Source organism: Heloderma suspectum, chromosome 1, assembly GCF_057233095.1.
Source record: "Heloderma suspectum isolate Gila_16-S chromosome 1, 16-S_ref, whole genome shotgun sequence".
In the NCBI taxonomy this organism is placed as follows: domain Eukaryota; kingdom Metazoa; phylum Chordata; class Lepidosauria; order Squamata; family Helodermatidae; genus Heloderma; species Heloderma suspectum.
In genome coordinates, this window is record NC_139458.1 from 141,376,350 (window position 1) to 141,387,724 (window position 11,375).

Below are 11,375 nucleotides of genomic sequence, written 5' to 3' on the forward strand. Positions count from 1 at the left end.
TCCTCTCAGTTGCACTGGGAGGTAGATTAGGCTGAGAATGATGGGCATGTGCAGACCCACTGAGCTGGGTTTTCAGCTTTGGTTAATGATATCCCAATTCCAACAGTACTGCAGACAACATTGTGTGATGAGATTCTGCCAAGAAAATCCCTTTGCTTGCATCATGTGTGGATGATGGAGCCACACTTATTCCAGCACCAGTCCTTTAAGGCAGGCCACTGGCAATATGTCCTCCACCTCTCTCCTTTTTTTTTTTTTTTAAGGGGGCTGCTACATACGCTTGGTCAGTCCGAGTCAGGAGCAAGTGTACTTCTCCTGACTGTAAAGCACCTTTATTTGGGAATAAGGGGGACTGCCAACCCAGGCTCCCAGGCTCCAGCTGGTCAAACCTCAGCACATCCTCTCCCTTTTTACTTCTCTGTTGGCTTAAAACCCAGTAATGTTACTCAAGTGGTCTAGGTGGATTGGAGGAGCTCTTTTGGGGCTTGTGACAAACTCCAAAATCTCAGGTTCAAATGGAAAGATAAGCATTTATTATGGAATATAATAAGCGAACAAGAGAAAGCAGGTAGCTACTTTGAAAAAAAAATGGTACAAAGCTTGCTAACCTACAGTAAACACTTAGAGGAAGATACTCGCAACATGTCAGGGGCACCTTCAATCCACAGCACCCTTGGATGGTCAGAGAGATGGTAAGGGAACTAAAGGGAGCTTACCCCTTTTTATTATGATTTTTCTGGGTACAGGGGCAGGCACATAGACCCACTCGTCACTTTTGGGGCTAGGAAGTGCTAATTAAAAGGAGTGTGCTAATTGGAAAGGAAGGGACTAATTAACTAGGGGATTGTTCTGGCTTCCTGTTTTGTGGAGCAGGAAAGATGTTTGGTAGACTATGCGGAGCCTTTGCTGCTCTCTTGCCATTCTCTTAAAAAGGCAGATACTGGGGTGACAAGTGCATTCCAGTGTGATGTCCTGAAAATTTCATAACTTCTCTAGTTAATGATTTCCATCACTTGTCTCTTATTTTCCACATTGTTCTGGGTTTTGCAGCCCTGCAGTTTGTCTAAGTAGTCTCTAAAGACATGGTATTTTGCAGTCCTTCATAGTTGCTTGGACTCTGGATGCTGAAGCAGATAGATTAATACTTGTATTTATGTTAGCAGTGGACCTCTGCCAGCCAGTGTTGGTAAGCCAGATAGAAGGTGATTGTGACCCAGAACCCGACTGGATTTTTCTGCGGGTCACTGCCCAGCATGTGATGGAGGTGGAGCTGAAAGCAGCCAGGGTTCTGCACAGGTTGGAACTGCAAAGCCTTCAGAAAGTAGAAACCTCAGAGATGCATTGGAGGAGGATGGTGAGTTACAGTTGCTCCCATGGTTGAGAGGATTTCTAGTAATCTGGCCACCATGCAGCCCTAAGTATCCTTGCTTAACCATTCGGCAAATGCTTTAGGTTGGCTCAGTCCATAGGGATTTGGTACATGAAGTGCATATGCATACTTGGTTCTGTGGGGTGACATAACAGTGCAGAGCACTCAGTGGTACCAGGCAAATGTGCCCAGCAAATGAGGCTTTTTCTCAGTAGGCCTTCTGCCTTGTTATGAGTCTTTCATTCCCACTCTGCAATATATGCTGCAAGACATTACCCTAGTACAGCTATTTTTCATCCCTGAAGCAGAGCTGTTCCCCCTCACCAGCCCTTCTAACCCTTCAGCTTCAAATCTACCTCCTTCTCCTCCATTGAATCCTCCTCCGCATCACCACTGCAGTGTTCTGAGCTCAAGATGGTGCTGGCACCATTTTGCACAGCTTCTGCATATGTGGCTGCAGGAGTGTGGAGGCCCCGAGCAAAGGCCCTTCTGGCTCCAATCCTTCCTCCCTGCCCCTTGCTGCTGTCCCTTGGCACAGTTTTCTCCTTGCTTCCCAGCAACCTGTGACTCACAGTGTCAACTTTATTTTTCGGTTTCTGAGATATTATAGTAGCTCAAGTCTGCTCACTTGCGTTCAGATTATTCAGGAGTATAAGTGCCAGTACTGGCAGCACATGTAAAGAATGTAATTCCCTAGTGCTATGTGGATACCACAGTTCTTGGGTCTGTCCAGTCCAGCTGAGGAGAGAGCTAGTCCCATCACAGCAGCATCGCACTGGGATATAATTAAGGTCTCCATGCGTGCGAGTCTCCTGTGTGCTTGTTTGGTTGGTGTTTTTGTGTGCTAGGGGTCTGCTCCGTCAGCGTTTCTTGAGGGTGGGCATACTTGGGTTATGATGAGCTGCCTGTTTTCACCTCAGTGCATGATATCCCTGACTGGATTCTGCCATGCAAATACAGTCAAGCATTGGGTACAGAATTCAGCATCTTGAGACACCCCCCCGCCCCCGGTGGAGACAAGTTGCGAGTTGTTACAGATATGAAGATGGCTAGCAGGAGGAGAAAAAATGCAAATTGCTGAATCTGCATGATTTGTAATGGTCACAGAATTTAGGAAAGCTTGGCAGGGAGGCTTCTGGTTGGCTCTTAGCAGAGGATTAAGAAGAGTCATGCTGGATCAGACCAAAGCCCTATCTAGTCTAGCATCCTGTTCTCACAGTGCCCAACCAGATGCACTCTGTGGGGAAGCCCACAAGCTGGACCCAAGTGCAATAGCTTCCTCCCGCTTGTGTTCCCCAGGAACTGGTATATAGAGGCATACTGCCTCCTCTGATACTATATGTACTAGGAGCAGCGAGTGGTTGTGACTGCTGACCTTGTTGGTGCTTCTTTAGCTTTGACCAGCTACATTCATAATGGTGCCTAATGACGATGGTGCTTCTTTTACTAGGTTCTGTAACTTATTTTGCCTCTTCCTTGCAGGACCTGGAGCGTGTCTTTCCTGTTCTCACACTACATTTCAGCTACATCTGCAAGGACCGTAGGAAGCGTCAATATGTGGTGTTGGATGACCAGCCTGAACTGTGTGTACAGGTGAGTGCATGATTACACTGAAACAGAAGGGATGGGGTGTGTTGCCCATGTAGGAATTTAGCTACTCATGTTTTTAGGGAAGAAGGGCGAGAGCAGTAGACAGTGTTCTGTCTCTGAGATGGGGACAGATTGAACACTGAGAAGTTAAGAACAGCCCTGCAGGATACATTCAAAGGCCCCATCTAGTCCAGCATTCTGTTTCCCACAGGGCCAACAAGATGACTGTGGGAAGCCCACAATGCGGCTATCAAAGCAAGAGCTGGCCACCCACCTCCACTACTCCCCAGCTACTGGCACTCTGCCTCTAAACCTGAAGGTCCCATATAGCCATCATGACTAATAGTAATAGCCATCATGACCAGGGATGTTAGGGAAATCCACAATGGAACCAAATGAGTTCCAATTTTTATGAATCAGACTTGTGGCTTTTTCCTGGTCGGGTGGATTCCATGGACTCTTTTTCTAACCTTTGGGAAATCTTGTGCAAATTTTGTCATAGAAAAATGTGCAAACTTTTTAAAAAGCAGCCCCAAAAATGCACATTTCCCCCATAGCCAAAATGTGAAAATGCAAATTTTGGGGGGGGATTTGCTCATTTTTGCATGTGGGAATTTGCGCAAATTCAGGGACTTTAAAAAAATCCAGTTTTGCCAATGGACAGACAATGGAACAAAAGGCACCTGACAACCTGGAAACACAGACAGAACGGATTTCACACAATCCGTACATCTGTAATCATAACTAATCATTATTTGCTATTACCATGACTATTAGACATTGTGACTAATAGCCACTTTTCTGTCATGAATTTGTTTCACCCCCTTTTAAAGGCATCTCAGCTAGTGCTCATTGCATCTGAGGCAGCCAATTGCAACAACTATGCACTGGGTGAAGAAATACTTTCTTCTGTCTGTCCTGGATCTCCTGCTGCTATCAGCCTGGAGAGAAGTACAGTGCCTACTCCTGGGTCCCCTGCCTCCCTACACTCTACTGTGGCTAAAGTGCTATCTGTAATATTTGCCCTTGCCTCAAGGGGGAGGCAGCTCTTGCCTTATTTCCCTTGGCAGCCCGCTGTTCTGCCCCTGTCTTGCTGGTCTTTTCAGGACTTGCTCAGTGTGCTGGCACCCACCCTGGAGAAAAACAAGCAGAAGATCAGAAGTCAGGCAGAGGGAGGCCCAAAGCTCCAGTGTCTGAAATGCAAGCAGGAGTTTGCCGGGAGCCTGATGCTTGGGTGGCAGAGTCCAGGCCCTGCTAAAGAGACTACAGCTTTCTCTGAGCAAGGTATGGGGTACTTGCTAAAACCGTGCATCTGATTGCATGGCCCAGCTCTAAGGGGCTGCGAGTCACGTGGGGAGGGGTGGCCTATGTGGTGTTGTAGTGAGGGTTTGGCTCCAGGGAAGCTTCTCAGGCCATGGCTTGCTGTCCAGTCTTGGGTGTGTGACTTCTCTCTTAGCTTCAGCTCCCTTATTTTAAATGGGGATTATAACTACTGGATTGCTTTTAAGTCTCTATGAAGTCTTAAAAGGACTAGTGAAAACGCTGTCAACGATTCAGTGGTTGGACATCTGTAATCTAGCTGTTTTCGCCTGAATGAAGGAAAACTGAAATGGATTATTAGACCAGGCTCTCATTGGGACTTGCTTGTCACAGTATTTTCTGAATCTCCAGGAGATTTGGGGCCTTGAAATGTTTAGCTGAGTAGTTCAGCTACCTTTCTATTTTTAGATTGGATTAGTCTTCCACTATATCTGCATACTATACTAGATCTTCTAGTGCACTATTGTTACGTTTGTGTCATGTTACGAATAGATTAATATTTTTGTCCTGTTCTACATTCCATTTGGGAGAGACAGAGTGTTATTTGACGTTAGTCATTGGCTTGGCTATTTAGGTGAATTCCTTTGTGGGGGGATACTTTGGAGTTTTGTAATTGAGAGAAACTTTCTCCTTTCTCTGTTCAGGGTTGTTTGTAAAAGGCTAATGTAAAAGATTTTATAAAGCACTTTGTGGCATAATTAGCCAACTGTTTACGAGAATGCTTGAGACCAGAGGAACAAGGGGATGGCCATGGACGCTTTGACAGGAAAAAGCAGAATGGGTGGAGTAATTCATGGGACTTGAGGCTGCTTTAGACCTTGGGCCGTGGGAGGAGAGCCTGGCATTTGACTTGCTTGGGATGAGAACTTGTGGCACACAGACTTGGCTTGCTCTGTTCCTTTCCTCCTTCAGACACCGCTGCTGCCAGTGAGCCCATCATTTGCCCCTGCTGCTCCAGCGACCATGTGGTCATCTTGCCCTGCGAGAGGCATCCCAGCACACCATTGTTCCCTCCGGACTGCCTTGGTGAAAGCCAGCAAGAGGCGGAGACAGGAAAGTTCTATATTGGCGAAGACAACAGCTCTGAAACCGGAACTGGCTCCAGTACCCAGATTCAAGAGCTCAGCAGTGACCACGGCAGCATGGCGCATTCCAGTTCTCGCAGTTATGAAGGGGCTGATGCCAGCCAGAGGGATTTGAACTCCAAGGGTCACTGTTCCTCCCTCAGCCACACAGACACCAATGCAGGGAGCCTGATGGGGAGCTATCATTATAATACTTCCCGGGGGCCCACCCCTTCCCAGCTGTCCCTGAGCTCAGAGCATGAGGAGCACTGGAACCTTAGCCCCCGTGAGTAGCTACTGGCATGGACAGGTCTGTGAGGTAATAGGGAGGGCTAAGCTGCAGGTGGAGATGGCGAAGAGGAGTCATCCTGTACTGAGAGCTAGATTTTAACCATGGAGCATATCCATCAGATTGTCTACCTCTCCTATAAATAGAGGATCATTTTGCAGCAGCTAATAAAGCAAGAGCTCCACCTACTGGTACCGAAGGGCGTTGTATGGTTATTTTAAGTGCCTTTTAATGATTTTCAGTTGCCACTTTGAATACAGCCAGGGGGCTTGCTGAGTGACGTGTAAATTGCCACTAAAGTTTTAATGATAACTGCATGTGTAGTGGTAGTGCCAAAGGGAGGTGGCAGCAGCCAAGCAAAGACTGGCTCAACTTGGGCCTGCCTCAGAGAAGGCCTGCAGCCCCTTGAGGGAATTCCAAAATGCTGACTGTTTCTGGCCCATTTCCTCTGAAGGAATATCTGTGGCCCTGCGTATGTACCTGTCGATAGTGGCTGTGGTGGGAGAATTTCTGTATTGCTTCTCCTCTCACTGAATTGAGGCGCCTGATGGAGTTGGTTTCAATTTTTCTAGCCTGTTGGAACTATCTATCCATGCTTAAAAGCCTGCCTGTGTCTGAGACTTCCCAAGGGCCAATTTCCACACTTCAAGTGTACATTAAGAAATGTAATATGAGACTGAGACCCATGCATATATAATACTTCTATTCTCATTGGTGAGCCAGAGTTGGCAGCAGTTCCCTCCTATCAAGTTCACTTGCTTACAAATCTGGGCCTGCTGTCTCATATGTGGAAAGAAACGTCCTTAGTGTGTGTGAACTGCTGGGGGAGTGAATGTTTTGTGTGCGGTTGCTGAGTTCAGTGGAGAGATCAGTGGGTGGTGTTGGTGTCTGTGTATGAGAGAAATGGAGCATAGAGAAGCAGAAAGGGGGAACAGGTGGAATGCAGAGTTCTGTGGTGTAGGGAAAGCAAAGAGGAATGGGATACCCGAGAGGGTACTGCAGGGGGACCTGTAAGATGGAGAAACAAGAGGGAGGGAACAGAGATGATAGTTCAGAGAGAGGAAAGTACATTTAGAGTTTTAAAAGGGGGAGTTAAAAGTATAGGGTAAAATAGAATACATAGTTAAAATGAGACAAAATTCCACCTGCAGTTAATGCTGCAATGCAGCCCTCTTGAATCAATAAAAATGTAAAAGCTGGTCCTCTGACTCATTTGAGTTCTCCACCCTGTTCTAGTGTTCCAGCTGAAGTGAAGATTCCACTGTATCATGGCACCACAAAAGGAGAGATGGTGTGAGAATGTTGTGTTATCCCTGGGAGATGGGTGGGGTTGCGCTACCACCACCTTCTAACCTGTGCCTTTTCCCTACTTCCAGCCAAAGAGGGGGTCTAAGCTTTCATGGGAGGCTTGCTATTAGTGCTTGATTCAAAGACAGTAATATGGATGTATCTGTGGCATCCTTCATTGCTGAAATGACAGGCATGTGATTGAGCGAGTGAACAGGCATCCTGAGGCAGTTTATGGGATAGCTGCATAGTGTGTGTGTGTGTGGGGGGGGGGGGGGCGTCGCTCTGATTGGGCAGCCCATTAACTTCTTTCTGAAGGGAAGTCAGTGGCTCCATATGTTTCCATAGGTCTCTGACTTGGGCAGAGTCAGAAGATAAGCACACTCCAGCAGAGGGTGTTCTACAGAAAATGGAAATCTTCTATCTGCTGTAGTTCAGTGAGCCTTGATCCTGTCTGGCTGAGCCAATTGATTTAATGATCTACATTGGAAAGGATTCTACATTTTGCTCCTGGTTGAGGTGTAACCTTGTCATTGCCATAGACCCAGGCTGACTGGGTTGTCAGCGGTAGTTGATATTGGCACCAATTACTACCCAATTGCAGGCTTAAATGCTGCTATTGATGCCCAACCCCGCTCTGCTCATTCATTAATTCTACTGCTTCCCCCTCCTAGCCAGCAACAGTATATTGGATATGCAGGACTTCTTCTCTGTGGACCATCGGCTAAAGCTTTATTTGGATATGGAAGTCTTTGAGAAGGCTGAAGAGTTCAAATGCTTTCTCAAGGTATGAAAAGTGGCTCTTCCCAGGGTTGAGAATTTAAGGTATTGATGGGAACACATTTGGATTTATTGTGGCATGAATCGTGGTGCTTTTTGGATGCTGAGTGTCTGACTGATTAAGAGCACATATTCTGCCATACTCTTTCTAGGTAGCTGTAGCAAAAACTGGCCAGCCTGGGGAGTTCCTGGCACTCCTGGTGGCTTCTGATGTCCAGCTTCATGTATTGGAGATTAAGGGGGAGATAAGGTGAGGAGTGCTTTTCTTGGGGCAGTTCTCATTTGCATTCAGGTTTTTGTCTTGACATGCCCTTGATATGCTACAGCTAGGAGATCTGTGAAAATAATTACATGCACACACATGCACACAAAATGCTACCTTATGTCATGTAAGACACTGGTCCATTTACCCAGCATTGTCCACTCTAGGGGTCTTGGGCAGAAGTCTTTCCTGTCATCTGCTACCCGAGAACCTTTATCTGGAGATGCCAGGGACTTACCTGGGATCATGATCTTTATGCAAAATGTATGTTGTACCACTTAGCTGTGCTGCCCCCTTTTTATGTCTTTTTATTTTTACCACCCTTCAGCAGAACTTCCAAGGCAGTTTATGAAAAGATATACAAATAAAACCACATGCTAATTTTTTAGATTACATATAACAAATAAAAACATTTTTGCTTGGCAAAAAGATAACATTGTTTGGCCCAGGCCAGTCTCTCTGGGGAGGGAATTCCACAAATGGGGTGACACTGCTGAGAAAAGTCTGCTCACCATCTGCCTCATGTCAGATGGCCACAAGACCTGGAGGAGAGCCTCCAAATACAACCTTGATACATGGGAAGGATAGTATGACAGAGCAACTCCTAACTTGAGAACACTCTTATTACTTCTGAGGGCTAGTCCCTGCCAGACAAAGCACCCTGAGTTCTTGATCTCTCCCCCTATCCTGCTAGGTAGTGTGGGCCCCACCTTTAGATGTGGTGACATACGCTGTTTCATTCATCTGTGCTAGGGGACAGCCATCAGATTGGCTGAAGAAGTGTGACTGTCACTGCCTGTCTGACCTCTCCTGCCTGGAGGTAGGGCTGTGCCATCAGAGCTTGCATATGGCATTTGTGAATCCCTGTGCCTCTTATACCCTGCTGCTTCGCAACCAGAGCCGCTGCAGAAGTTTTCTCCAGTGCCTGACACGTAAGGGGGTATTGGGCTGTGTGCATGTGCACAACATTCACTTTCTTAGGGATGGGAGGACTCGCACGTCAAGAGCTCAGAAGACATGTAGAGGATCTGAGCTTTTGGGCCAGTTGTCTGTGCGTGTGAGAGAGGGAGAGAAGAAAAGCAATCTGACTAAAGGTGGCTTGTGTTACGGTGCCAGCCAAGTGCTAGTGGTTGGGCCAGCTCTGCTGAGTGTTTGGCCTCCAAGATCTGTTGACTTGAGGCTAAAGCGATAGAATATAAGTCACCTTGGCATGAGATCCCTCCTATTTTGGTGTGGCTCTTGTTTAGTGGCTTCCAGCTCTTGCTTGGTCTTGGAGTGCCAGCTGTGGCTACTCAGCTCCTTCCAACATGCCATAGGAGTGTGGCTTCTCCCAAAGGCCCTTGTGAAGGAAGACTCTTTTCACTCGCACAGTGCAGTCTGGTCTCAGTAGTTGTCTCTTACTTGCTGAATCCTTAGTCCTGTAAAATTTAGCTTGAAACAGAAGTTCTCAGTTACATAATTGCATCCTTCAATGTCCTGTCCAGATCTCGCACAGGAACTGCCGACCAAAAGCAGGGAAAAAATCCCAGATGTCACTGTGGTGGAAATGAACCCACAGCATCCATTATGGTAAGAGGTTTGTTGCTTTTCTACAGTGTAAATTAGATTTTAGCCTACTGTCGTTGCTGGCATGACAGCAGCATGTAATGGGAGGTTCAAGATATGCAAGAGAAGTGAATGGGCTGGGTGGAAGTGGCGGCAACTGAAGGTGAATATACTGCGGTCTCACTCTGACCCTTTGTGCCTGTGTCTTAGGCCACTGATTGACAAGGATCTCGTGAGAGAAGCTGCAGCTGGCTCAGCCAGACCCTTCTTCTATCTGTTGGCATATCTCATCCAAGGTATAGGGATGGGGGCGATCTTCCTGGAGTTATTTTTTTCAGCTGCAATAAGAGAATGGTGTGATTTGGTATAATTCCTGTTTCATAAGCAGCCCATACATCTGTCTTCCCAGGGGCTTCTGCCTTTCCTGTGACATTGCTCAGCACCCATAGTAACATATTCTTGGTGGAAGAAGATTATCAGTGGCAAAAAGTCCCACCCCCCTCTGGCTCAGACAGTGGTGCTGAGAAGCAGCCCAGCAGCTGCTTCCAGCTGAAAGAAAATGAGCCAATCAGCAGCATCAGTGGTGTTGTGCTTTACCGTTTCTCCCCTTGTGATGTAAAGCTGCAGCTTTATGATGAGGCAAGTAACAGTGTAAAAAGGCTTCCTTCTGGGACACTAAAATGGATGAGTGGATTGGAAGGGATTGCAAATGCTCTTTGGGGAAACGTGAGCACTGTTGCATCTCTTCATTCCTTTTGGGTAAATCTACATATCCTTGGCTATGGTCCAAACAGCTTACAATCCTGGTCTCTGGATGAAAGTACAGGACTGCTTGGGCAGGCAGAAAAACTTAGATCTATGAATACCGGCAGTGCCAAGAACTGCAAGCTGAATATAGTCCAGGGGCTTATCACAGAGTATGTCCAGTCCCTGATCAATTTGAACTCTGCCCTCTCCCTCTGCAGGTCCTAAAGGTGGAGAGCACTTGGCATTTGCGAACGGAGTGTCCAGACCTGCTGGCTGAGCTGGTGGAGTGGCTGCGTGTGCCCTGGGAAGAGATGTTCTCAATTGCCCTCCGCAAGACGGTACTGGAGGTGCTGGAGTGAATGAAGGAAAATCTGACTAAAGTGTTTCTGTCCTTGTTGGATTGGAAGGACAGTTTTTGGACTATTTTCTTGCCTCTGCTGCACATCACTATTTTGAATGTTGCTGCTGTTGGAAGTTCCAGCAACATCTGGGAATTGCACCTGGATAGCTTGTGTCTATCCTTTGTTTTGACAGCACAGATTCAAGGCCTCTCAAGAGTGACTGCGTAGGTCACTTCCTGTGGAGCAGGAGGCAAGCCACCCTCCAGTTACTTCCTACTGGATGGGAGGAGAGTCCAGAGTGGCCCCGAGGCCAATCCTAAAATGTCCACAATGATTCCATGTGCACTTGTCACTTTCTCTTGGGTAGCTGCTGCTGGAGATGCTAAAGTAGGTCGTGCAAAGTGGTTGGACAATTTGGATTGTGTACAGAGCTAGACTGTGCTGATTCAGATACAGGGAGCTCTTGCTCTCAGTGCAGATCCCTAAAACATCCTGACCTTCTTCATTTATTAATATAGGGTTCGCTTTCCAGACTGGTCAGGAATATATGCTGGAATCTGTATCTCTGTGCTGGCAGAACTGTTCCTAGGGTTGTCTTGGCTACTTGGGGCAGGGGTTTAAAAACTCTTGTACACTTTGTATCTGTGGATGCAGAGATTCTTGGGCACTCAGGGTATGAGTCACTGGAAGCCATAGCCTTCCCTGGACAGGACAAACAAAGATCATTTTTAACTGAGACTTTTATTTTTTGATGTTTAATAAAAGTGTTTTTATTAACATT

General features: G+C 46.8%; 1 protein-coding gene across 6 annotated transcripts in view; it reads left to right on the forward strand.

The window, feature by feature from the left end:
• Positions 1–11,375, forward strand: part of STK11IP (serine/threonine kinase 11 interacting protein) — a 31,715-nt gene extending 20,340 nt beyond the window's left edge. For 2 of the 6 annotated variants that reach the window (XM_084804698.1, XM_084804667.1), the window contains 11 exons: positions 1,161–1,354; positions 2,852–2,962; positions 4,066–4,243; positions 5,192–5,629; positions 7,594–7,706; positions 7,852–7,949; positions 8,715–8,893; positions 9,446–9,530; positions 9,717–9,802; positions 9,916–10,145; positions 10,472–11,372. In XM_084804698.1, coding sequence (XP_084660824.1) covers positions 1,161–1,354; positions 2,852–2,962; positions 4,066–4,243; positions 5,192–5,629; positions 7,594–7,706; positions 7,852–7,949; positions 8,715–8,893; positions 9,446–9,530; positions 9,717–9,802; positions 9,916–10,145; positions 10,472–10,612 — 1,853 coding nt within the window. In that variant the 3' untranslated portion in view covers positions 10,613–11,372. Of the gene's footprint in view, positions 1–1,160; positions 1,355–2,851; positions 2,963–4,029; positions 4,244–5,191; positions 5,630–7,593; positions 7,707–7,851; positions 7,950–8,714; positions 8,894–9,445; positions 9,531–9,716; positions 9,803–9,915; positions 10,146–10,471 lie in introns of all 6 variants that reach the window. The other 4 variants (XM_084804650.1, XM_084804687.1, XM_084804677.1 and 1 more) reach the window with 3 other exon arrangements.